Source organism: Borostomias antarcticus (assembly GCF_949987555.1).
Source record: "Borostomias antarcticus genome assembly, chromosome: 12".
In the NCBI taxonomy this organism is placed as follows: Eukaryota; Metazoa; Chordata; class Actinopteri; order Stomiiformes; family Stomiidae; genus Borostomias; species Borostomias antarcticus.
In genome coordinates, this window is record NC_140245.1 from 7773286 (window position 1) to 7796197 (window position 22912).

Sequence of the window (22912 nt, forward strand, 5' to 3'; positions counted from 1 at the left end):
ATACCGTCAGTTCACGTTACACGTCTCCCAACGTTTTTTGGACACATCCGCGAGGTCACCTGGGGTCACTGGGCGGTCCGACCCTCACCCAGGCGACCCGTGTTGGATCAGACCAGCTCGTCTCCGAGCGACATTATCAAGGTCGGCTGGCTCCTGTACCCATGGCGACGGCTTTGCTGGCCAGCTCCTCGGTGGTGGCGAAGCCGTTGATCATCTTCTGCCGGTTGACGGGAGGCGGCGTCGGGGGGAGGGACGCGGGCGGAGTCGGGGGATTGCTCAGGTTGTTCTGCTTTGGACAGACCGGACAAAGACTATGTCATCATACCAGGTTAAACTGCAGCGGTGTCCCGTTAATAAACACGAACGCTTGAAATGAACTGCAAAAAAACTCAACTTCGTATCGGTGGACAATCTAAGAAGTGTGTACTGTTGCAGATTGTTTGAAAACAGACTAGTCTTTATTACCCCGTACTAAACAAAAATAATGTTTCGTCATCATGGAAAGCTTCACCCCTGCAGGCGCTTTCCTTCTTTATTAAAGCCTCTTTTGTCCAGCACAAGTCAGGGGATGTGCGTATTCCTTCACTATTTAACCCCTCACCTTGTAGGCCAGCTGGGAGTAGTAGTCGGAGACCCCATCCAGAGAGGCGCTGCCGAAGGTCCCAGACAGGAGGTTCTCCCCGTTCAGCTGCCCGCTGCCGTAGGGCGCGAAGTGGGCGAAGTTGACCCCGATCAGGGGCTCCATCAGGGGGAGGAGAGAGAGCTGCTGTGAGACGAGAGAGAGAGAGAGAGAGAGAGAGAGAGAGAGAGAGAGAGAGAGAGCAGAACAGAGCTCCAGTTATACACTGCTCATCGATGCTAATGTCGATTACTATGTGACGTGCGAGTCTTGCCCTGGTATTCATGCTGCCTGCCAATCCTGATGATGAATTAACATATCTTTGAATCTTGGAGGTATTACTCATTGTTTTCAGCTCTGTAATACTGGTCGCTCTGTGTGTGCTGAGAGTCGGTTGGCAATTTGTCTTCCCGATGTTTACTATAACTTCACGGCAATTATAGGAATTCTAACTGAACAAAGTTTATTACATCAAGATTGGTGATTAAATAGATATTCTGTGTTTGCCCTGTCCTCCGTGGAATACAAATATGATGCCAGTTCTTCAGCAAAATGTCATAATCTAATTCATCTTCACCAGGGACAAAAATAAATCCATTCTTTCTGTGAGAAAACGGTTTAATATCCTATAATTCTTTCAACATTAGCAGTGTCAAATTTTTCTATTTTCTCCTTTTTAGGAACCAACCGCTAGTCCCCAGCTTAAACCAATAACTCCACAGAGGGGTTTACTGCCATCACCGTAATTCTCCTTCCCATTCTTCTGTGTAATCACCAGCGCAAATCCCGGGGAGTATAACAGTCACTGTCATTCGCAGGGCCATAATTACAGTAACATCCCTCTGATACATGGGGGCGGTGTAAGCACGTTCAGTGGGAGCTCCATCCCGACTCCAATCTGTGATTACCTCTGCTGTAGGCCTGAATACGACCTATCCTGACTCAATCTGTGACTACCTCAGCTGTAGGCCTCAATACGCCCTATCCTGACTCCATCTGTGACTACCTCTGCTGTAGGCCTGAATACGCCCTATCCTGACTCAATCTGTGATTACCTCTGCAGTAGGCCTGAATACGCCCTATCCTGACTCAATCTGTGATTACCTCTGCTGTAGGCCTGAATACGCCCTATCCTGACTCAATCTGTGATTGCCTCTGCAGTAGGCCTGAATACGCCCTATCCTGACTCAATCTGTGACTACCTCTTCAGTAGGCCTGAACATCGGCCACATTCTGACTGGGAGGCTGCAGCCCAGCACAGCACCTGCCTGAGCGAGGGGGCGGAGCCTTGTGATCGCGCCTCACCTGTTTGAGCTGGGTCATCAGCGTGTCGGTGTTGGAGTGCACCAGCTGCTTCTCCTCTCCGTCTTTCCTCCTCTTCTTGTAGCGGGAGGCGGGCTTGTCCCCCCCCTTGGGGGCCCTCTTGTTGCGGCCTTTCTTCTTGTCCTGCTCCGGGATCAGGGGCCCTGGGAAGTCCGGCTGTCCGTCCGAGTAGGCCTGAAGGGGGAGACAGAGCAGCGTCGTGACCATCCCTCCCAGCCAGCCCACGGCCTATTATCACATGATAAAATCATAATGACGGGTTGCAAGGAATTATGGCCCGAGCGATGTTCAAACATTCGCAACCTTTCGGGTATATATAGCTTTGGTTTTAGATAAGGATGTGCGATTTATGCGAAAGAGTGACTCATCCTAAAACGCCGGGCACTGTGACTCACAGGCAGTTTGTGGCTGCCTGTGACAGGCCTGGCATCTTGTCTGCGAGTCACGCCGCGCGGGCGAGATTAGCCGCAGCGGCCGTGACTCACGCTGACTCACCCCGTTGCTGTCCATGGAGCTCTGCCTCAGCAGGGCCTTGCAGTCGGCCGCCTCCTCCTCCGAGCGCAGCCCGTCCTCCGACCTCTGGTGGGGAAGCCTCCCCGGCGGCGGCGGCGGCGTGCACTTGTTCTTCAGCAGGTGCTTCAGCAGCTCGTTGCCGGACTCCCCCCCCTTGCCGCCATGGGAGGAGGGGCTCTGTCCTCCTCCTCCTCCCCCCTTCTCGCCCTCCTCCTTCACAGAGGGGTCCGTGCCGGACGCTGCCTGGGGGTCCCGGGGCCCGCCGTGGCACTCACTGGCCTCCGTCTGCTCCAGCTTGATGTTGCTGAGGATGCGGTCCTGCTCCAGCGCCCTGGCCGCGTCCGACGGGTGGTGGTGGTGGGCCGGCGGTGCCCCCCCCGCGGACAGCTGCCTCTCCAGCTCCGAGTGGCCGGGGGTGGAGGGGCCCAGCAGGGGTGACCGGGACAGGTCCTGCTCCCCGAAGTGCGGGGCGTTCCTGGTCGGCGTGGACGAGGTGTCGGAGACGTAGGGCGTGAGCGGCGCGGCGAGGTCGGAGTGCGGCGTGGACGGCGCCTTGACCGAGTCGGCGTCGTCGTCCTTCTTCTTCTTGCGGCTCCTCTTCTTCTTCCCCTTTTCGTCCGGGATGATGTTGGAGTACAGCTGGATGAGGGACTGGCCCGAGCCGGGGAAGTTGGACGGCAGGGGCGTGGTCGACGGGTCCGGCCCGAAAGGAGGCCCTTCCCCGGGCAGCAGGGGCATCAGCCCCGGCCCGCTGAACCTCCTGGGTCTGGGCTGGCCCTGGGCGAAGCCGCCCGGCTGCATCCTGAGGTTGTCCGGTCCGTAGCCGGGGCCCATGTCCTGGTGCATCATGCCGTTGCCCATCATGGCCCTCCTCTCTCCGCCCGGCATGAAGGCCCCGGGGGGGGAGCCCATGCCCGGCTGCATGCCCTGCTGCTGAGCGAACATGGCGCCCATCTGCTGCTGCTGGTGATGCTGCAACTGCTGCGGGGGCCTCTGGGGCTGCATGAAGTCCTGAGGCAGCTCGGCGTTGAAGAACGGCATCTGGGACAGCGGCGGCGGCGGAGCGTCGGACGCCAGCATGCCCTGCTGCTCCATCTCCATGCGCTGCTTCAGCGCCCGCTGGCGCTCCACCTCCTGCATGAGCTGCACCCGCTGCCTCTCCTGCTGCTCGCGCAGGCGCTCGCGCCTCTCGCGCTCCTGGAAGCCCTCGCTGAACGGGTTGTTGTCGTCGAACTTCAGCCCGCCACCGCCGCCGTCCTGCACGGGTTTGACCCCGCCCGGTGGCTGGGGAGGCTGCTGCTGGACCTCGGCGGGCATCTGCGCGTGCGGGGGCAGGCCGCCCATCGGCATCTGGGGGGGCGGCGGCGGCTGGTTGGCTGGGTTGCCCATGGGCACCTGGGGGGGCATGAGCACGGGCATGCCGGGGCCCACGCCCATGGGCATCGCCGCCCCGGGGTGCCAGCCTCCGGGGGCGCCGGGCAGGCCCGGGTGGAGGGGCACCTGCTGGATCATGGGGTTCATGGGGGGCTGGCCCATCGGAGGCCCGCCGTCGCCGCCGGGCATCATGACGGCGGGGCCCGCCATCGGGGGCATCCCGGGCACAGGCGCCATCGGGGGCATCCCGGGCACAGGCGCCATCGGGGGCATCCCGGGCACAGGCGCCATCGGGGGCATCCCGGGCACGGCCGCCATCGGGGGCATCCCGGGCACGGCCGGCATGCCGGGCATGGCGGAGGGCGGCATGCTGCTCTGCTGCTGCTTCACCCGGTACTCCTCGATGAGCTCGGCGTGCTCCTTCTGCTGCTTCCGGATCTGGGGGACGAGGACGAAAGAGGAGGACGAAAGAGACGTTTGTCTTGTGAGTGGTTTTCATTATGTGAGCCGAGACAGCAAAGACAGTACGTCTGTCTGCAGAACGGGGAGAAACATTATTATAGCAGGGTTATCAATACTGTGGGAGGACAGATGGTTTGGCCGTTTTGTCCAATTTGCAATTTGAGTGAGTGAGTGAGTGAGTGAGTGAGTGAGTGAGTGAGTGAGTGAGTGAGTGAGTGAGAGCTGGAGACGGTGCTGGGGGTAGGGGGGTGCTCTTGTAATTGCGTTTCCTCGTTTCCCTTTTTTTTCTTTTTTTACCTGCTCCAGTTGTTTCTGCACGACGCCCTGCTGCTCGGTCACATGCTTGAGCTGCTCGGCGTCCTCCTCCGGGAACTCTCGGCCCGCCTTCTTGGCCGTCCTCTGCTTGGCCGACAGGGCCTTCTTCGACTTCCTGTGGGTGCCAATCTTCTCCTCCAGAAACTTCTGCTGCATCTGCAGCAGCTGCTGGGTCTCCTGGAGCCACTCCTCGTACTGGGCCTTCTGGGCGTTGTCTGGAAAGGAGAGGTTAGGATTAAGAAAAGAGGAACTGTCCACCAGGTATTGTGAAGAGAGAAAGAGATAATGTCTTCTTTATGATCGTTTTACAACACCGTATTCCTACGGTTCTAACCGATCGACGAGAGGACTTACTGACGAAACCAGATCCAAAGTTGGGAGGGTTAGGCCTCGCAACCTGAGGAGTCAACTTGCCGTCCTGAGTTTGGGGAGAGCAAGTTCAGTGTCAAACGCTCGTGTTTTGTCATCATAGCTGGTGTTTGAGAGTTGAATGAAAAAAGAAAGTTTCACTGACTATTGTTTCTGATACCTGTCCGACCACTTGAGGAGGGAGAGGCGTGGTTTCTGGACACGGGGTCACGGGACCAGGAGGGAACCTGTGGAAGAGCGACACACACGCTTCAGGTGAGGTTCCTCTCAAAAGACAACGCTCTTGTAAACGGCAGCCCAGACCGGCGTTTACCTGTTCATAACCATTGGCGTCATTCCCATGTTGTTCTGAACCATGACTTTGTTGATGCCTTTCAGGGCCACCATCTTTGCTTTCATAATAGGGTCGGTGATGGCATCAAAATCTGTCGATGACAAAAAAGGACGCGCTGTTACCAAACTTTGCATCACTAAACACACTGGAATTTGCCACCTTCTGATGTATTTTACGGTATTTTATCATTGCCTTTTGTGTATTATTTTCACCGTCTTCCTGCGAAGGTCTGCGAAGGCATTTGTCAACTGATAAAATGTTATGATCGGTCTGTCACACACTGAGATTATTCATACAACCACGTAACAGGACGGACCGTATTTTGACTGGAACGAAAGGAGATAGGAGCGTCCTGTCAGACGTCTCGGACGACTCGAGAGGCTGCGCCACTTACCTATGTTGGGGAAGAAGGAGTCGCTGGAGCGCTGGCGGATCATGGCCTGCATCTGCCTCTGCTGCTGCTGCTCCTGCCTTTCCTGGTCCAGGAGGTCCTGCAGCAGGAGGGGCTGTTCCTCCAGCAGCAGGGGCCGGTGCTGCTGGCCCAACGTCTGGCTCAGCAGGGCCTGCTGGGCCGGGGTGAGTCCGCTCTGGTCCACGGTCTGATCGGCGCCGAAAGCCGCCGCCATGGCCATCTCGGCCGCGTCGGCGGTCAATCCGGAGTTGCCGTCGGCCTGGTTGCCGGCGTCCCCCGCGGGGTTCAGCGACGTGTCCTCCAGCTTCGGCTTCACGAGGAGACCGGAGAGGACCGGGGCGGAGGCGGAGAGCGCCCCCTGCTGGTGGGGGGCGGCCGCGTTTCCGTCGGCCTGCTGCCGCTCTGTCCCCTCCGCTGTCTTCTGGCCATCGTTGGCCTCCGTCTTGACCCGCCCCTCGGCTGGCAGGGGGGTGGAGCTCTGACCGGCGCCGCCGGGCTCACGCTCGACGTCAGCCGAGGACGACCGCTCGGCCGGGCCGCTCTCGGATTTCCCCATGCCGGACGAAGGAGGGGTGGATGAGGCGGCCGCTCCGCCGGCGCTGGAGTTCCTCTTCTCGGACAGCGCCTTCTGTATGTCCGACCCGTCGCCGTGATCCTCCATCGGGTCGCCGAGGTCCAGCTCCTCGTTGAACATGTCCTTCTTGATGTCGTCCAGGTCCGGGTCCGTGTAGGCGATGATGTCGAACTTCCCCGAGGTCAGGAAGTCGTCGAGGTGCAGGTCATTGGTCTCTAGGTCCAGGTCCTTGCCGTCGTCAGGGTCAAGGTTCAGGTTCTCCAGGTCGGCGTCGACCAGGTCCTTGACCTCCACGTCCTCCAGGTCTTTGACGGCCGACTCCACCGGGTCCAGCTTCTCCTCGGCTCCTTCGTGGAGCGCCTCCCCATGCCCTGCTGGCGGCCCGTGCATCAGCATGGGTCCCGCCATACCCTGGGTCTCGGTGGGGGCCGGCTGACTCATGGACCTCATCAGCAGGGACTGCCTGTGCACCGCGCCCCCTTGCATGTGGGGCTGCTGCTGATGCAGGTTCTCCATGCTGACCGACAGCTGCACCGGGCCGAGCTGGTTCCCCGCGGCGTCCATCATCCTGGGGCCCTGGCCGGGCGGGAACCTGAACTCCGGTCCGCCCATGAAGCCGGGGAGCCTCTGGGGAGGAGGGTGGAGGCTCGGGTCCACGTTGCCCTGCATGGCCCCCGGGGGCCCGAAGGGGAGGCGGAGCCTGCTGTCGGAGGCCCGGTGCCGCAGCTCGATGAACGGCTGGCCCATGATGTTGTGCTGCTGCACCGGCATCCCCCGGGGGGGAAAGTGCTGGGGCAGCCCGGCCGGGTTGATGGTCTTCCCCATGTCCACGGACATGGAGCGTCTCATCTGAGGATGGACGTCCTGCATCTGGTGAGGCCCTCTGGGGAAGAACTCCTGTCCTCCGTGGGGTCCGGGAACTCCGAGTGGAAACGCGAACCTGAGGGGAGGAGGGGGGTCTTTAGTACGTGCCGAAGTCCCTGAAAATGGATGTTCCTCACGAGCAAAGGTAACGTGATTCATCAGGTTTTTAGATTAGAATTAGAATCCATACCTTGGGCCCTGATGTCTGATATTTGGATCCCCAGGATGTTGGGCTCTGGGGAACTGCCCCTCGTTGGGGAATGGGGCTCGCTGGTCCCCGGGGAAGGGTCCGGGGAACCTCATGGGGCCCCTCATGGGCCCTGGTCCAGGGTAGGGAGGTGGTGGCCGGCTGAACATCTCCCCCTGCTGGCCGTGGCCCTCCTGGGGCCAGGGTCTGGGTGTGCCAGGGGCTATGGGGGCCATGTTACCGGAGGGGTCCTGGGGGCATCGCTCCTGGCGGATGGCGCTCCTCTGCTGTTGCTGCTTCAAGAGCAGCTCTCTGATACGCTGACGCTGCAGAAGACAACTTAGGACTTAGAATAGAATCATTGCTGTAGTTGCTCTATGTGTGAAATCTGTTTAATTTGAGGCAGTGAATGCAGAAATATACAGAAATGCATCTTATATTCCTCATCACAATTCTCACATGATGTCAAAGGATGGTGATTCGCTTTACCCAGGTGAGGTTCAAACAGTGCAAGGCCGGATTCATAGACGACGCAAACTACATAAGCGCAAGCAACGCAAGCTTCGCAAGGCCACGTCTCGTTGCGTCCTTGCGTGTGTCATGCCGAAATTTGTCACTTGACGCAAGCAATAGTGCAATTCCTTGCGTTTCCACAAAACAAAACACAGAACGCAAGCTCTCGAGTCATGTTGGAGCTTGCGTTCACAACGTAGCTTGCGTTGTTTGCGTCGACTATGAATCAGGCCCAAGTAACACAATATGAAGTCTGGAGGAGTAAAATAAATAAATAAATAATAAGTCTTACCTGTCGGAGTCTCTCCTCGCTGTCTGCCAGAGGGACACTCTGAGCCTCAGGGGGACCTCCAGACATCTGAGGATTGTTTGCCAGCTGCTGCCCGGGGTCCTGGGGGGCACCGGCGGGGTTCCCCATGCCCGGCTGCTCCTTCATCTCCGGCCTCTCCGCCGGCTGCGGCCGAGGGGTCATGGGCGCCTGCTCGTACGGGTCGTGGACCGGCGTCTGATTGGGCCTCCTGGACGGCGGCGCCTGGGAGAAACCGTCGTCCGGCACGCCGTGATGCTTGGGCGTTAGCGAGCCGGGGTGCGGGAAGGGCTCTTGGAGCCTGCCTTGGGGTTGGGGGAACGGATCCTGGTTCAGCATGGGCCCGGGCCTCTGCCTACCGAGGCCGTCGGGACCCATGCCTGGCCTGGGGGTTAATAGGGGCTGGGCGTATGGGTCGTTCAGCAGCGGCCTGGGGGCTCCTCCTGGCTGGGAGAACATGTCTCCACTGGCGGGCCTGGGGGTCCCGGGAGGGTTAGCGTACGGTTCCATGGCCATCCTCTGGCTCCCTGGCGACTTGGAGAACCGCTCGCCCACGGGGGGCCGCGGGGTGCCGGGCGGCTGGGCGTAGGGGTCCACCGAGTGGGAGGGGGACAGCCTCTGGCCAGGGTGGTGGAACTGGCTCATGCCGCCGGGTCGGGGAGTGGAGGGAAGCTGGGAGTAGGGGTCTGGGGACGGGCTGGGGGCGTTCGGCGGCTGCCCGTAGTTGTCGTGCGGGCGCGGGGTGCCGGGCGGCCGGGCGTAGGGCTCGAAGAACGGACGAGGCTGCTGGCCGCCGGCTTCGTTTACAGACCTGGGGGTCCCGGGGGGCGGGGCGGCGTAGGGGTCGGAGGGCCTCGGGGTGCCTGGCGGCTGGGCGTAGGGGTCACACTGGGAGTAGTCGGGCCTCGGGGTGGAGGGCGCGTGAGCGTAAGGGTTCCTGGCGGACAGCTGCGCCATCGGCACGGGCGGGGCGAACGGCAGGCCCTGGGGGTGATGCTGAGGGGCCATTCTGGGCGGACTGGTGAAGCCGTCGCCCATGGAGGTTCTCGGGGTGAGGGGAGGCTGAGCGTAGGGGTCCATCTGTTGGCTCTGGGCGAATCGGTCTGCGGGATGCGCCATCGGCCTGTTGAAGTGGTCCTGGGCCTGGGGAGGGGGCATGGGCGTTTTGAACAGGGAGACGGAGCCGGACTCGTTGCTCCCTGGGATGGGGGTTAGCAGGGGTCGGGAGTACGGGTCGGACAGGATCATCCTGCTCTGGGCCATGCGTTGGTAGGCCTCGTTTCGAATCATGGGCCTGGAGTAGGGGTCCCGCGCGGGAGAGCCCATCAGGGGCCTTCCCTGGCCGGGCCTGGGCGGGCCCATGGGCTTGAGGAAGGGGTCCATCTCGCCCATGGGCCTGGGCGTGTCCGGGGGCTTCGAGTAGGGGTCGCCGCCGGCCATGGATGTGGGCGAGCCGAATGCCTCGCGGGCGGGAGAGGGCCTCCCTCTGTCCTGCTGCTGCTCCATCATGGAGTTGGGGGACTTTCCGGACTCCACGGAGATCCTACGGCAGGCGCCGGCGGGCCCCAGGGTCGGCGGCCGTGGCGTGCCCACCATCTTGGCGTAGGGGTCCCACGGGGAGGAGGGCCTGGAGGAGGAGGAGGAGCCGGGGGAGAAGACCTGTGGCGACTGGGGCTGGGAGGACGGCCCCGAGGGAGGGAGGGGGGGCGGCGGCCGCAGGAACACGTCCTCGGGGGGCGGCCCGGAGGTGGGGGTCCCTGGCAGCTGGGGCCTGGCAAAGCCCTCTATGGGGGCGACCTGCTGCTGCATGGGGGACATGCTGCCGTTGCTGGTCTGGGAGGCGGGGCTCTGGTCGCCGCTGTTCGGCCCTTCGCCGTCCGACGCCACGCCCCCCGCCGCCGTCTGCTGCTGCTGCTGCAGCTGCTCGTTCTTCACCTGCTCAAGTTTCTGGGTGGCTTCGATTTTGGCTTGCTGTTTGCTTTTCTGTCGCATTTGCTGCCATGGGAACGGAATAAACAAACAAACAAACAAACAAAAAAAAGCAGGTTTAGTTCGCAGTGTGATTATTATTCATACGTTTGCTTACATCACTAGCAGACAAGAAAAAAAACAAAAAAACGGGACAGGCTTTTTTTCACGATGCTACATCACACGGGGGGGGTGGGGGGGGCCTTCTCTGAACTGCCTCTCGGGTTAACTGGTCGCACGCTGACCTGCCTGTTGCGCATATGCCCCTGACCTGTCTGAATACAACCTTACCTGTCTAAACTTCCACTCTTGCTCATGTTCTGACTCTTTGGGTTTCAAAGGGTCCTTAAAGAGCAGGTCTGTGTCTAGCGGTAAGTTGGGGTCAAACACCTCGGGCGGCTGCAGCGGCGCCGGCTGCTGCCTCTTCGCCGTCTCGTTGGTCATCTGGACCTTGTTGATGCGCAGAGCGGCCCGGTTGTCTCTCGCCTTTTGCTGTGGAGCAGATCGGCCACACACACACACACAAAGGCACACGCGCACACACACACACACACATACACACACGACAGACAGGCACACACACACACACGACAGACAGGCGCACGCACACACACACAGGCACACACACGCACGCACGCGCGCACACACACACACACACACACACACACACACAAGAAAAGCAGACGAAAGAATTTCAGCCGGTGCCATGGAAACCTTTGGAGACCATTCCTACAGGGTTTGTTTTTTTTCCTCCAGTACATTTTTTAAATCAAGAGCAGTCCTTAAAACATGCCCCCTGCCAGATAAAATTACTTCTTGTGGACTTAATTACAGAGACTGTTGTGAGCTCTAAAACTGGGAGCTACAGTAAGATTGCTTTGTGAACTAGTTCATATGTGAATAGCCAGATTTCAAATAGCACTGGTATGGATCATGAGACTCAGTACTCTCCTGTATATAACATAACATACAGCATCGGATTGTTAATAGTGGTCGGGACGATTCGATGTTTGTTGCATTTCACTTCGATGGCGAGTCTTATGTTACCTGAGGAAAATAATATCTTACCACATATGGGGCTCTGTCCTGTGAGCTCGCTTTCCGCCACAGTTTAGCAATTTGCTTGACTCGTGTAGACCAGTCTGTGGAAAGATTCAAAGGGGGAACGTAGATTATTATCTAGAACAGAACGATCCAGTTCAATATGGTTTGGCAGAGCTGCCTATGTCGGCATTTTCTGAGACATTCCGAGGTGTAAAGAAGGGGTGGTGAGAGAGTCAGGGAACGGGGCCGTGCCCCTAGAGACGCACCTGGGAACTCCTCCTTGAGGTTGGGGAAGTTGACGTTGGTGTAGAGGACCGGGGCCACGGTGGCCAGCTCTCCCAGGGTCTCCTCCTTCTCCCATTTGAGGGTGCTCCTCTGGGCGTTGGACATGGCCTCCGTCTCCCCCTCGGGCCCCAGGCCGGGGGGAGGGGTAGGGATGGGCCCGTGGGCAGGAGAGGCCCAGGGACCCACAGCCTCTCTGCCCATCTGATTGAACTTCCTGTCCCTGCAACAGAGAAACACCGTCTTCAGCAGCCATGTTGCAAGTAGGGCTGGGTATCGATTAGAATTTCAAGAATCGATTCGATTCCGATTCACAAGGTTCAGAATCGATTATCACGATTCAATTCGATTCGATTCGATTCAATATCGATTCGGTTAGTGTTACTAAAACCTGTTTTTTTTTTTAGCTGTAACCTTAATTACATGGCCGCCAAGTTATGCAACACATCAATACTAGGTCTGGGTATCGATACTGATTTACAAAAATGAATGAATGAATGAATCATTGAATTAATTAATTAACTATTCATTCCTTCATTTATTCATTCGTTCATTAAATGAAATCATTTGATTCAGAATCCATTTAGAAACTTGAAATTTTTTAAACCCAGCCCTAGTTGCAAGCCAATATGCATCGCAGCAGACAACCAGGAACGAGGGCCTACGATATGACGAAGCATAACAGCAATCAAACAGTACGAGAGATTTAGGAAGAAAGAGGAAGCCCCTCGGTACCTTGGATTGTCAGTGAAAGGCATGCGGTGAAGCGGGGAGAAGTTCTCTGGGATGCAGGGTCCTGCTCCCTGATTGGTCGGTGTCAGAGGGTAGCGCTGGTTCGGGCCAATCAGACCGTTCATCATGGGCATCCGCGGGAACATGGCGTTACCTATGTGCAGGAAAACACGGGACGGTAGATATGTGCATTAGGCCCCTACATTCAGAATCATGAAGCCTGAATTGAAGCTATTTCAGTTCCAAGCCTATCCCAAGTCTCTGAGGGGGCGGTTAGGTGTCCTACCCGTGTTGGGATGGGGCAGGCTGGTCCCTGGCGTGGCAGGTAGGGGCCCCGGGCCCTGGGGGTGAGGCATCTGTGGTGACTGGCTGGTGTTTGGGCTCAGGACGGCGCTGAAGAGGTCCTCCACATCCTTACCCTCCAGCTCTGCAGGGGGGCGGGGGGGGGGGGGGGGCAGAGATGGGACAGTTATGAGACCGACGGACACAACTCAACACGGCGTATGAGAGTGAGAGGGTACGTGACCAACCTGGAATTTTGTAGAGCTTGCTGAGAATTGATTCTGAAAGAAAAAACGAAACCTGTGGCTTCACTTAAAATGTCTCGACAGTTCAAATAAATGTCTTGGAAGGCGGCTGAATGACCAGGTGCGAACGAGGCTTCGGTACTGACCGTCGGTGACCATCTTGTCCAGTTCAGGGCTGAGGATGCCGTCCAGGGGTTCCTCGGGCAGCATGGCGCGGGGCGTCCGGCGTCCTGAGTGAGACTGGGGGACCGCTGGGGAGCTTTCCGCCAGGGGCCCAATGTCCAGACCAGCTGTGGAAACACATACACAGACATACAATAACAATCAATCACACACACAGACACACACACTTTGATAAAACATACACACTGCAGCATATAAATTGTGCTGATGCAGAAATAGACATAAGAGTGACTTGTTTATTGTCCTAGCAGCCAAATATATTTACAAAATCACAGAATCAGTGCTCCTATTTGTATTGTGAATGACTGCAAACAGAGTTCTAAGCTTTTAAGACATGGAAACATCAGCGCTAGCAAATTAATTTAAGATGATGGAGCTGGAAAAAAAGAACAGAATTCCACATTGCAGCCAATTTTTACATTCCTTTCACAGAGGGAAGGCACATCCATTTTAACCACTCTAGGAGTGCTACGGGTAAAAGCCATTGATTACTTGGTGCAAAAAACATATCAAGCTGAAGTGCATTCGAAGTTGAATAAAGTAGGGTTTACACAGAACCAAGGACGCATGTAGGCCTCTCTGGAATTGCTAAGCTACTCTTCAGCGAATCATAGGGTTGGTAGTCGAGACCTTCATAGGCATCAGAAAATGGAAGGCCACTCCCCAAGGCCCCTCATTCTCTACAGTGCTTTCCAGTCCAAATTGCTCATTTCAGAGCTTGAATGGGAGCGCGTCCTTGACCATCTGTTTCGGTCGGATCGCTCAAGTATTCCTCACCGACTAGACTCGAATTTGTGATTTGTGATTAAGGGACACAAATACGGCCAAAATGTTTTGCAGTGACAAAGCATTAGCAGTTTGAATAATAAAGACAGCGGTGCGAGAGAGGGAGAGAGAGAGAGAGAGAGAGAGAGGATAAGAGAGCATGCAAAGATTAACATGAAGTATGCGTGCCACTGCACAGAAACACAAACGCAAGTACACCACACAAAGGAAGAATAAATGACTGCGATCCATGAGTAGGCCATGATGCCCTTACCAAAAGGAGGAGGGGAGCTGTCAACTTGGAAGGAGCAAAAATCAAGACCTGAAGGAACCCAAACCAGACACAATGAGTGAAACCAAATAGCAGACAGAACGAGCAAACCACTCACCAGACAACGCAAAACAAAGAACGAATCAAACGAAAGATGGATCTAATCATTATGAAAAGCATGTGACAATCAAACTTAAAACAACATATAGTGAGCGGATAAGTGTGTCTTTAGTGAAACCATATAGAGACGCTTTAGCCAGACGTCAGCATGGCGCGATGTGATTGGCCCGGAGATCAGTGACCTACCAGAGTCGGCAGATGGCTTCCCGAGCATTCCCAGGAGGTCAGGGTCCGTGCTCAGAACGCCAGACAGGTCCACTAGAGGATCCTCTGACGTCTCTGTGGACGAACAAGAGGTATATCCTCATAAACACTGGCATGGATACCTAGACACGAGGCTAAGGCTTGTGGCAGCCTATTGAGAAAGTGTGTGTGTGTGTGTGTGTGTGTGTGTGTGTGTGTGTGTGTAGTGTGTGTGTGTTACACGTACGTGGCCCTACGGGTCTGGCAGCCATGGGCGCGGCAGCTGCGCTGAGCAAGGGGTCCGAGGAGGGGTCCAGGAAGCTGGCGGCGGCGTGCTTCCTGTCCGGCTGGCCTTGCCCCTCCTCCAGCAGCCCTGACTCCGCCCCCCGCTGCCGGCTCTGCTTGCTCTTGTCCAGCAGGTCCTTCCCGAAGAACGCCTCCTGGACATGACAGCGACAACCGCGTCGGTCACTCTCCTGACCGGGCCCCGTCAACACATCTTATCAGACACCCCCCACGAGACCTGCTGGAAGGCAGACCTTAATGGCCTACCAGGTGGGGGGGGGGGGGGGTATATTCAGATAGTACAGGAGGGGGAGGGCCCCTGAGAATCCGACCCAGCGACAGGAGGAACTGTATCGAGACAAAACACACTTGACATCGTTGCTACCTCCGATGGTTTCATTGGTCCCCTGCCCTCCCTCCCTCCCTCCCTCCCCCCCCTCCTCCCCCTCCCTCCCTCCCCCCCCTCCTCCCCCTCCCTCCCACCTCTCCTCTCTCTCCCTTCCCTCCCACCTCTCCCTCCTCCCCTCCCTCCCTCCTCTCCTCTCTCCGCTCCTCTCCCCTCCCTCCTCTCTCCCCTCCCTCCCTCCCTCCCTCCCTCCCCTCCTCTCCTCTCTCCCCTCCTCTCCCTCCCCTACTCTCCTCTCTCTCCCCTCCCTCCCTCCCTCCCCTCCCCTCCTCTCTCTCCACCAGGGTGCGTTCACTCCTCGCCCCTCTTCAGGGAGACCGCGCCGCCGCTCCCCGCTGCGCCGGGGACATTAAAAGCCGGGCGAGCCGCCGGTTCAATAATTAATCAAATGCATGCGCCTCTGCGTCGGACCCCTTGGGTTTTGACGGTGCCCCTTCTTGCCCCCGCCCCCCACCCCCCTGCCCCCTCCTCCGCTACAGGACACAGACCAGAGCTGACAGCTGCCCGTGGCTTAATGCAGCTCCCATATCTCCCTGTTTGGGCCGATACGAGGTGACACTGAGCTGAGGGTTTTGAGACCGGTCGTCTCCAGTTGAGCTTCCGTACGTCCGTTCACAACACAAACAGGGGCTGTTTGGGGGCGGGGGGGGGAGTGATCGGAGAGGAGTCTCCTTCCCGCTGAGCTCCTCGAGGCCGTGCCTCTGTTCAGAAAGCACGCTGAAGGGGCCGCTCTCTCCGAAGGTCTCTCTTTAAGTGGTTGCCAGGCAGTGCTGCGCTGCCTCCCTAGCCCTCCCATGGGTGAGGTGAACACGGCTGCTTATGCAGATGCGATGTGACGTGACCTGGCTATCGGTGCATCTGCCCGCCGCTGTGCCTTGCATGGTTACAACATTTAGGTTAATGACTCATTCAATCAATTATTGATCGACTGCATACTTTGTGGCATACAACTGTTATTTTTAGCAATAGGATAGCCTCGGCTTTCAACGACAAACTGGGTATAGTGGATGGCATGGCGGTATGACTAAGAGTTATGTACAGGAGTCATTTCCCTGACTGGGTAGATGGCGTTGGTGAGGTACAGACTGTGGTGTTGGGGTGAGGTACAGACTGCGGTGTTGGGGTGAGGTACAGACTGCGGTGTTGGGGTGAGGTACAGACTGCGGTGTTGGGGTGAGGTAGCCGACCTGTAGGTAGGTGGGAAAGGCCTCCTCCAGTTTGGTTTTCTTCTTCCTGTAGCGTTTCTTGATCTTCTCGGGGACCTCTGGCCCAGGGGGGGTCTCGTCCACAGGGGTGTCGGGCAACGCCTCTGCCCAACCTGTACACAGGTAGGAGATGAGGTCAGGTCCTATATACGGTACACATATTTACACTACTAGCAATCTATCAATTCAATTAAATATATATGAAACAGAATCTGATAAGAGCAATGAATAACTGAAATAAAACTGAGATGGGAGAGAGAGACGATCGGGAGCTCTGACCCTCGTCTTTTCCAGTGGGGTTTTCGGACACCGAGCCTGATGAATCTTTCCTGCTCAGGGATCGTTTGGCCTTGCCTGGGCCCAATCCAGGACGGCTCCTCTGACGCACCATGAACCCTCCGATGCCTGCAAAGAAGAGAGGCCGTTTAATAATGAGAACACATGCAAGCGCACATTTTTTTTCATTTTAATATGGATCTGTGTCAGCAATAAAGTTGATTTATCTATCTATCTATCTATCTATCTATCTATCTATCAATCTATCTATCTAATAGTGGTGTAATGAAACGTTGCCATGATCCTATTGATCCTTGATCCGTATGGATCGCCCCCCACCGGTTTGACATGAGGACCGTGGATTAATTGCAACATTTAACTAAGTAATAATCGCCTAAAATCTCGATGTCGCAGTGAAAGGATAGGCAAGTCAGATGCGTGTGGTGTGTTTTACTCTGAAGTGCAACGACTGGTTGATTATGCAAAAAGCCCTTGTGTGTTCACATGATGGGGGCGTGTTGAATCCAAAATGCATTTCTTGTTGCAAAAAGTAAGAGGATCGGAAGAACTTGAAAAGCTATGATACTGTAGGCTATGAACGTTTATCTCTACAACCCTGTTTGTAACTTGCAATAAGATTAATGTAGGCCCATTCGTCTAAGAAGCACTTTCGCTATTCCGAATTATCAGAAGAGATATCGGTCTCTGATTCACGGAGCAGATATTGATTTTTTTGCGCAACACGGAGCAGGTATTGCGTAACATAGCCGCCAGACAGAGACAGCTCTGAGACACGGAGAGAATGAGACAGAGAGTGAGACGGTCTTTTTCTGCAAGGGAGGAAACACAAGCTTTGATCTTTTCAATGCTTTCCATTGCTGAATCACAAATAATGCATATAAACAGTGCAAAATATCGAAATAATTGGCCTATTGTGCAAAAAATAATAACTGGCCAATGAATTGTAGGTTACATTTGAAAATGTTCATCCTGATGTAGGCTGCGGCATATAGGCCAAAAAATAAATGTGTTGATACTGCAAAATGGTTTCATTTGAGCTAATACACAACTAATAAATAATTTAAATATGATTGCTTTGAATGTTACAAATTAGTTGAAACTGAGGTAGCGATTTGCAAGCTGGTAGCCTACAGTCTGGGGAAGTGTTGGGCCGTCCCACGCCACCACAGAGGGGGGTCATTGCTCAGTGGGATAAGTGGTTCAGTCCAGTGTCCCTCCCGACGGCATAGTCCTCCTCCCCGAAGAAAGACCTATTGTTTATTTTCATTTATTTTCATTTTCTGTTTTACATTATTCTATGTGTTTTTTTTTTTTTTTAGACCAACGTTTGAATACAATTTGGCTTCAAAACGACATCTGAGGTCTTAATAGTAGCCTAATTTAACATAGGGTAACAAGGTCAGGGGTACCATTGCCAGTAAAGTGTCCTCATATTAACATTTGTGCAAATATAGCCATCAGTTTGAGAAAGACTGCAACATTGGGAACATGCATATGACTGAACTCCAAGAGCAGCCTGTTCACGCTGGTTTACGGTTATTACCCCCCCACCAGGTGCAACACATAGTGTGACAATAACTACGCCTGAGTACTGAGTGAGGTGACTAATTATTTTTTTAAATATTTTATTTATTTATTTTTTACATAAAAATAATATTAGCCTATATTGAGTTTAGCCGACTTGTATTTCCTAAACTCTAGCAGAAGCTGCTCTGTATAGTTGTATAAATGACTACAGTATCTGCACAGCTCTCTCCCACGTCAGACAGGGATAAGATTACAAATGATCAAACAGTTACTAAATGTCTTTCCATTAAGGTAAATATCCTGATTTACATAGGCCAATGCTCTCAGTGCACGTCTTTGATGTTGATTCTATTAGCAAATCAGGGAGGGGATTTTCAATGAATATGGATATTGAATGGGTTTCCTTTTGGTACGGTGATGATTCATATCATTACTCGGGAGATAGAGAGCTCTTTAAGGAAGCCCCATTACAAAGACGGCGGCTCTCTTTAGCTTCAAAGGCCCTGTCCCCCCAGAGCTGCCTGTGTTTGGGGGCTGCAGCCCAAGCTCGAGCTGGGGACGTACAGCACCATTTCACGCTTCAGAGGACCTGTCTCCTCCAATCAGGTGCCCCTACCCGGCCGGTACGGCTTCCTCTTCCTCTTCTTGTTGCTGCTGCTGTCGGCCCCCTTGGGATCGTCCTCTGCCGGCTCTCGCTCCGGGCTCGAGTCCGACTTGACCTCGCAGTCCAGGAGCTCGGCCTCTGCGAGGGTGAGACAGGGTGGTGATGGTGAGAGGAAGACCTGGGGCCTGCTGGACAGACAGACCTGGCCGAACCCCCCCCCTCTCTCTCTCTCTACAGCTCTGGAGCCTGGAGGGCACAGACCTGGCTGCAACCTCTCCCTCTCTCTCTCCCTCTCTGGAGCCTGCAGGACACAGACCTGGCTGAAACCTCTCCCTCTCTCTCTCCCTCTCTCTCTCTCCCTCTTTGGAGCCTGCAGGACAGACCAACCTGGCTGCAACCTCTCTCTCTCCCTCTCTCTCTCTCTCTCCAGCTCTGGAGCCTGCAGGACAGACCAACCTGCAACCCCCACCCCACCCCACACCCCCCTCTCTCTACAGTGCTGGGGTCAATTCCATCTGAACTCTAGTCAGCTATGGGAGATTAGCCTAACTGAAATTCAATTTGTGATTTCGTAACTGCCATTATTTTCAGGGGGATTCTTTTTTTTTTTTGCGAATGTAGTCCTGATTAACTTTCTGATGGGATTGAGGTGAGAGTGGGCTCATTACTACCCGGCCCCCCGCTCTGCCAGAGGGCAGTTTCACACTCAAGAGTGAAGAGCATTATGGACTTTTAGGACGGATCGATATCCAAACCTCGCAATCGAAACGATAAAAACTAGAATCTCCTGCAGAGAGGTGGAATATGAGATTCACAACTGTGCTCCTGACACACAAAAGGGATAAAAACGTCAATATCTATGGATCCCCACCGTCTTGATAATCTTCATCACAGTCTTCATCGATACCCCATCCCCCTCACTACCACCCCCAGCACCCACCATTACCCCGAGGAATTCTCAGCCAGTGGAAGATTAAACCAGCAGCCTTCAAGTGGCTTATAAATTAAAAGGGAAGGCCAGCCGGGGGAGGTGGGGAGGAGGGGGGGGCTTTGAAAAGCGGGCACCTCTGTGGTCCTCCATGTCCTCGTCGCGCGAGAGTTCCGACGGGGGGTCGGCGGGCGCCTGGAGCACGGCCACGCTGTTCTGGTTGATGATCTTCAGCTTCAGCTTGGGCTTGGGCTTCCGGCGGCGGGATGCGGTGGCCGACAGGCTCTGCAGCTGGCACAGCCCCGACTCGGTCAAGCACACGCCGTCCTGCGTGTACGTCCTCGCCAAGTCTGGGGGGGGGGGGGAGAATAACGCGCACGCCGCTCTGGGTTTAAAAAGCGAGATTTTTGTTGCCGATTTTCTTAAGATTGTTTTTTTGAAATCCGTATTCAATTTATTGTGGATGATCCGTGGGTTCGCAGCTGCTGTGCTATTGCCGCATAAAAGGGACAAGAACTATCTACTGCTCCCCACAGTCCTGGAAGCTCAATCAATACACCATCAATTAATCCATTCATATTCACTCGGGAAACTTCCGACAAGCCTTTTGTTTTGGGTGTCTAAGCACCCGACGTAAACTCCGTTGGCCGTCTATGAAGCTGGAGACAATAGACAAAAGCCTCAGTGGGAGCAAGACCTCAGTCTATTCTTTGCGTCTACTGTATCTCGACCCGAGACTGTCTGCTTGCTTACCTATTTCTTTAGCTTTTGTGACAATCTGCGTCATCGCTGCCGGCTCAATAGAGTCCCTGGCCTTGGTGGCCGCCGCTGTGCGGGGGAAGACACAGAAGAACATGAGTTGACGGGCAGACGGACACAGACAATCCACCTCCTCTCCGGGAAGGAGGACGAGTGAGACGGCGGTCTCGCTAGGCGCTGGGATGCTCACACTTGGTGGCTTTGAAAGCCCGACACATGGTGCAGTCAAAGCTGCCGTCCGCCGCCTTCTCCACCTCCTCCTCTGAATGGAGCCCCTGGCAGGAAGCGTGGATCCACCTACGTGGGGGGGGGAGAGAGAGGGGAGCAGCAGGAGGAGGTGGGGGGTTGGGGTTGTCACACAGATGAGTAGCTCAGTTTTTTGACTCCACAGCCCTGCATTGAAATGAATTCCTCTCGACAGCGAGAAGCGGAGAAAAAAATAAATAAATTGAAACTCCTGAAAATAAATATTCAACCAAATAACAAAAACAAGAGGAGCCGTGACAGGTTTGTCGCCGCCAGCTCGGCGTGAGCTCGGCTCGTTAGGAGCGGGTCGCACCTGTCGCACTGGCGGCACTGCACGACGAGCTCGCCCTCGCTGTAGTCCAGGAGGCAGACGGGGCAGGCTGCCAGGCTGGCACAGGGGGCGCACTGGGTGTAATTATTCTGCCACTCGCACCGCAGGCCAGGGGAGGTGGCGCCACACTGGGTGCAGGACACGCACCTAAGGGGGCGGGAGGGGGTGGGGGGGGGGGGGGGGTGGGGGTGGGCAGAGGACATGTTTCACCCAGGGCGGACGTCTCACAATTAAATCAGGATCAGTGAAGCGCATTTCACGAGGTCTCGATGCAATTCGCGATGACAGATTCAATAAAACACACACACACACACACACACAAAACATGGGATAGTAAAATGGCGACGCTGTTATCTGGCGCTGCTGCGCGTGTGCTGACCATTTGCACTTCCAGCTGTCCTTGGGCACATTCTGCAGGGGCGGGTCCAGGCAGTAGGTGTGGTAGCTGATGTCGCAGTCGTCGCACAGCAGGAGGCGGCCGGGGTCGGTGGCCTGGCCACACGCCTCGCACACCGTGCACTCCAGACAGCGCCAGCCTTTACTCAGCACCACCTTGGTGATCTGGGGACGGGAACAGGGGTGCGAGTGTGTGTGTGTGTGTGTGTGTGTGTGTAGGTACGGTAAGGATTAGAGATGCAACGGTATGAAAATTTCATATCACGATTACAGCGACCAAAATTTATCACGGTTATCAGTATGACCGTGGTATGATAAAATGTGCTGTACAAAATTACAAAAATGTATATAAAAATTACTGATACACACACTGAAATCATTTCACCATGTTTTATATTGAAAACCACTAATATAATTAGCAGCACTATGCACTTTTTGTTTGCATAAACATTAAAATAATGCGTCTTGGAGACTGTTGCTCACTTTGGCTGATGCTGGACAGTATTTACAGTGAGTTTTTCAAAGCGCGGAAATCAAACACGGTTTTAATTATCATTTGATCACAATAAATTGAATTAGGTTTTATCTTGGTTTATCATTATCGTTACATCCCTAGTAAGGATGCCACCCAATGTGCCGGTAGGAGGATGGGCTTACCTTGAGGCCAACACAGAAGGGGTGGTAACACTGTCCACACTGGGCACAGGCCAGGAGACGGCCTTCTGCGCCAAGCCCAAAGCTCCCGCACACCACGCACATGTCCTGAACACACAACACCACACCACAGAGCTCAACACATGATGCCTCCCACACACCACGCACATGTCCTGAACACACAACACCACACCACGGAGCTCAACACATGATGCCTCCCACACACCACGCACATGTCCTGAACACACAACACCACAGAGCTCAACACATGATGCCTCCCACACACCACGCACATGTCCTGAACACACAACACCACAGAGCTCAACACATGATGCCTCCCGCACACCACTCACATGTCCTGAACACACAACACCACACCACAGAGCTCAACACATGATGCCTCCCACACACCACGCACATGTCCTGAACACACAACACCACACCACGGAGCTCAACACATGATGCCTCCCACACACCACGCACATGTCCTGAACACACAACACCACAGAGCTCAACACATGATGCCTCCCACACACCACGCACATGTCCTGAACACACAACACCACACCACAGAGCTCAACACATGATGCCTCCCACACACCACGCACATGTCCTGAACACACAACACCACACCACAGAGCTCAACACATGATGCCTCCCACACACCACGCACATGTCCTGAACACACAACACCACACCACGGAGCTCAACACATGATGCCTCCCACACACCACGCACATGTCCTGAACACACAACACCACAGAGCTCAACACATGATGCCTCCCACACACCACGCACATGTCCTGAACACACAACACCACACCACAGAGCTCAACACATGATGCCTCCCACACACCACGCACATGTCCTGAACACACAACACCACACCACAGAGCTCAACACATGATGCCTCCCACACACCACTCACATGTCCTGAACACACCACACCACACCACAGAGCTCAACATATGATGCCTCCCACACACCACTCACATGTCCTGAACACACAACACCACACCACGGAGCTCAACAC

At 55.3% G+C, this 22912-nt stretch overlaps 1 protein-coding gene across 1 annotated transcript in view; it reads right to left on the bottom strand.

Moving 5' to 3' along the window:
* The window catches only part of kmt2cb (lysine (K)-specific methyltransferase 2Cb), a gene marked incomplete at its 5' end in the record, with an annotated part of 60125 nt that overhangs the window by 15378 nt on the left and 21835 nt on the right, over window positions 1-22912 (bottom strand). Inside the window, 30 exons of the mRNA XM_084447263.1 lie at window positions 160-289; window positions 602-766; window positions 1925-2116; window positions 2438-4267; window positions 4589-4821; window positions 4961-5024; window positions 5136-5202; window positions 5289-5400; window positions 5704-7235; window positions 7350-7672; window positions 8152-10161; window positions 10426-10626; window positions 11203-11276; window positions 11445-11683; window positions 12196-12346; window positions 12479-12619; window positions 12723-12755; window positions 12866-13009; window positions 13942-13989; window positions 14245-14337; window positions 14489-14681; window positions 16120-16250; window positions 16417-16542; window positions 18578-18703; window positions 19631-19843; window positions 20247-20321; window positions 20443-20549; window positions 20812-20976; window positions 21209-21390; window positions 21883-21987. Of these exons, the coding sequence (XP_084303389.1) occupies window positions 160-289; window positions 602-766; window positions 1925-2116; window positions 2438-4267; window positions 4589-4821; window positions 4961-5024; window positions 5136-5202; window positions 5289-5400; window positions 5704-7235; window positions 7350-7672; window positions 8152-10161; window positions 10426-10626; window positions 11203-11276; window positions 11445-11683; window positions 12196-12346; window positions 12479-12619; window positions 12723-12755; window positions 12866-13009; window positions 13942-13989; window positions 14245-14337; window positions 14489-14681; window positions 16120-16250; window positions 16417-16542; window positions 18578-18703; window positions 19631-19843; window positions 20247-20321; window positions 20443-20549; window positions 20812-20976; window positions 21209-21390; window positions 21883-21987 (9205 nt within the window). The remainder of the gene's footprint in view (window positions 1-159; window positions 290-601; window positions 767-1924; window positions 2117-2437; window positions 4268-4588; window positions 4822-4960; window positions 5025-5135; window positions 5203-5288; window positions 5401-5703; window positions 7236-7349; window positions 7673-8151; window positions 10162-10425; window positions 10627-11202; window positions 11277-11444; window positions 11684-12195; window positions 12347-12478; window positions 12620-12722; window positions 12756-12865; window positions 13010-13941; window positions 13990-14244; window positions 14338-14488; window positions 14682-16119; window positions 16251-16416; window positions 16543-18577; window positions 18704-19630; window positions 19844-20246; window positions 20322-20442; window positions 20550-20811; window positions 20977-21208; window positions 21391-21882; window positions 21988-22912) is intronic.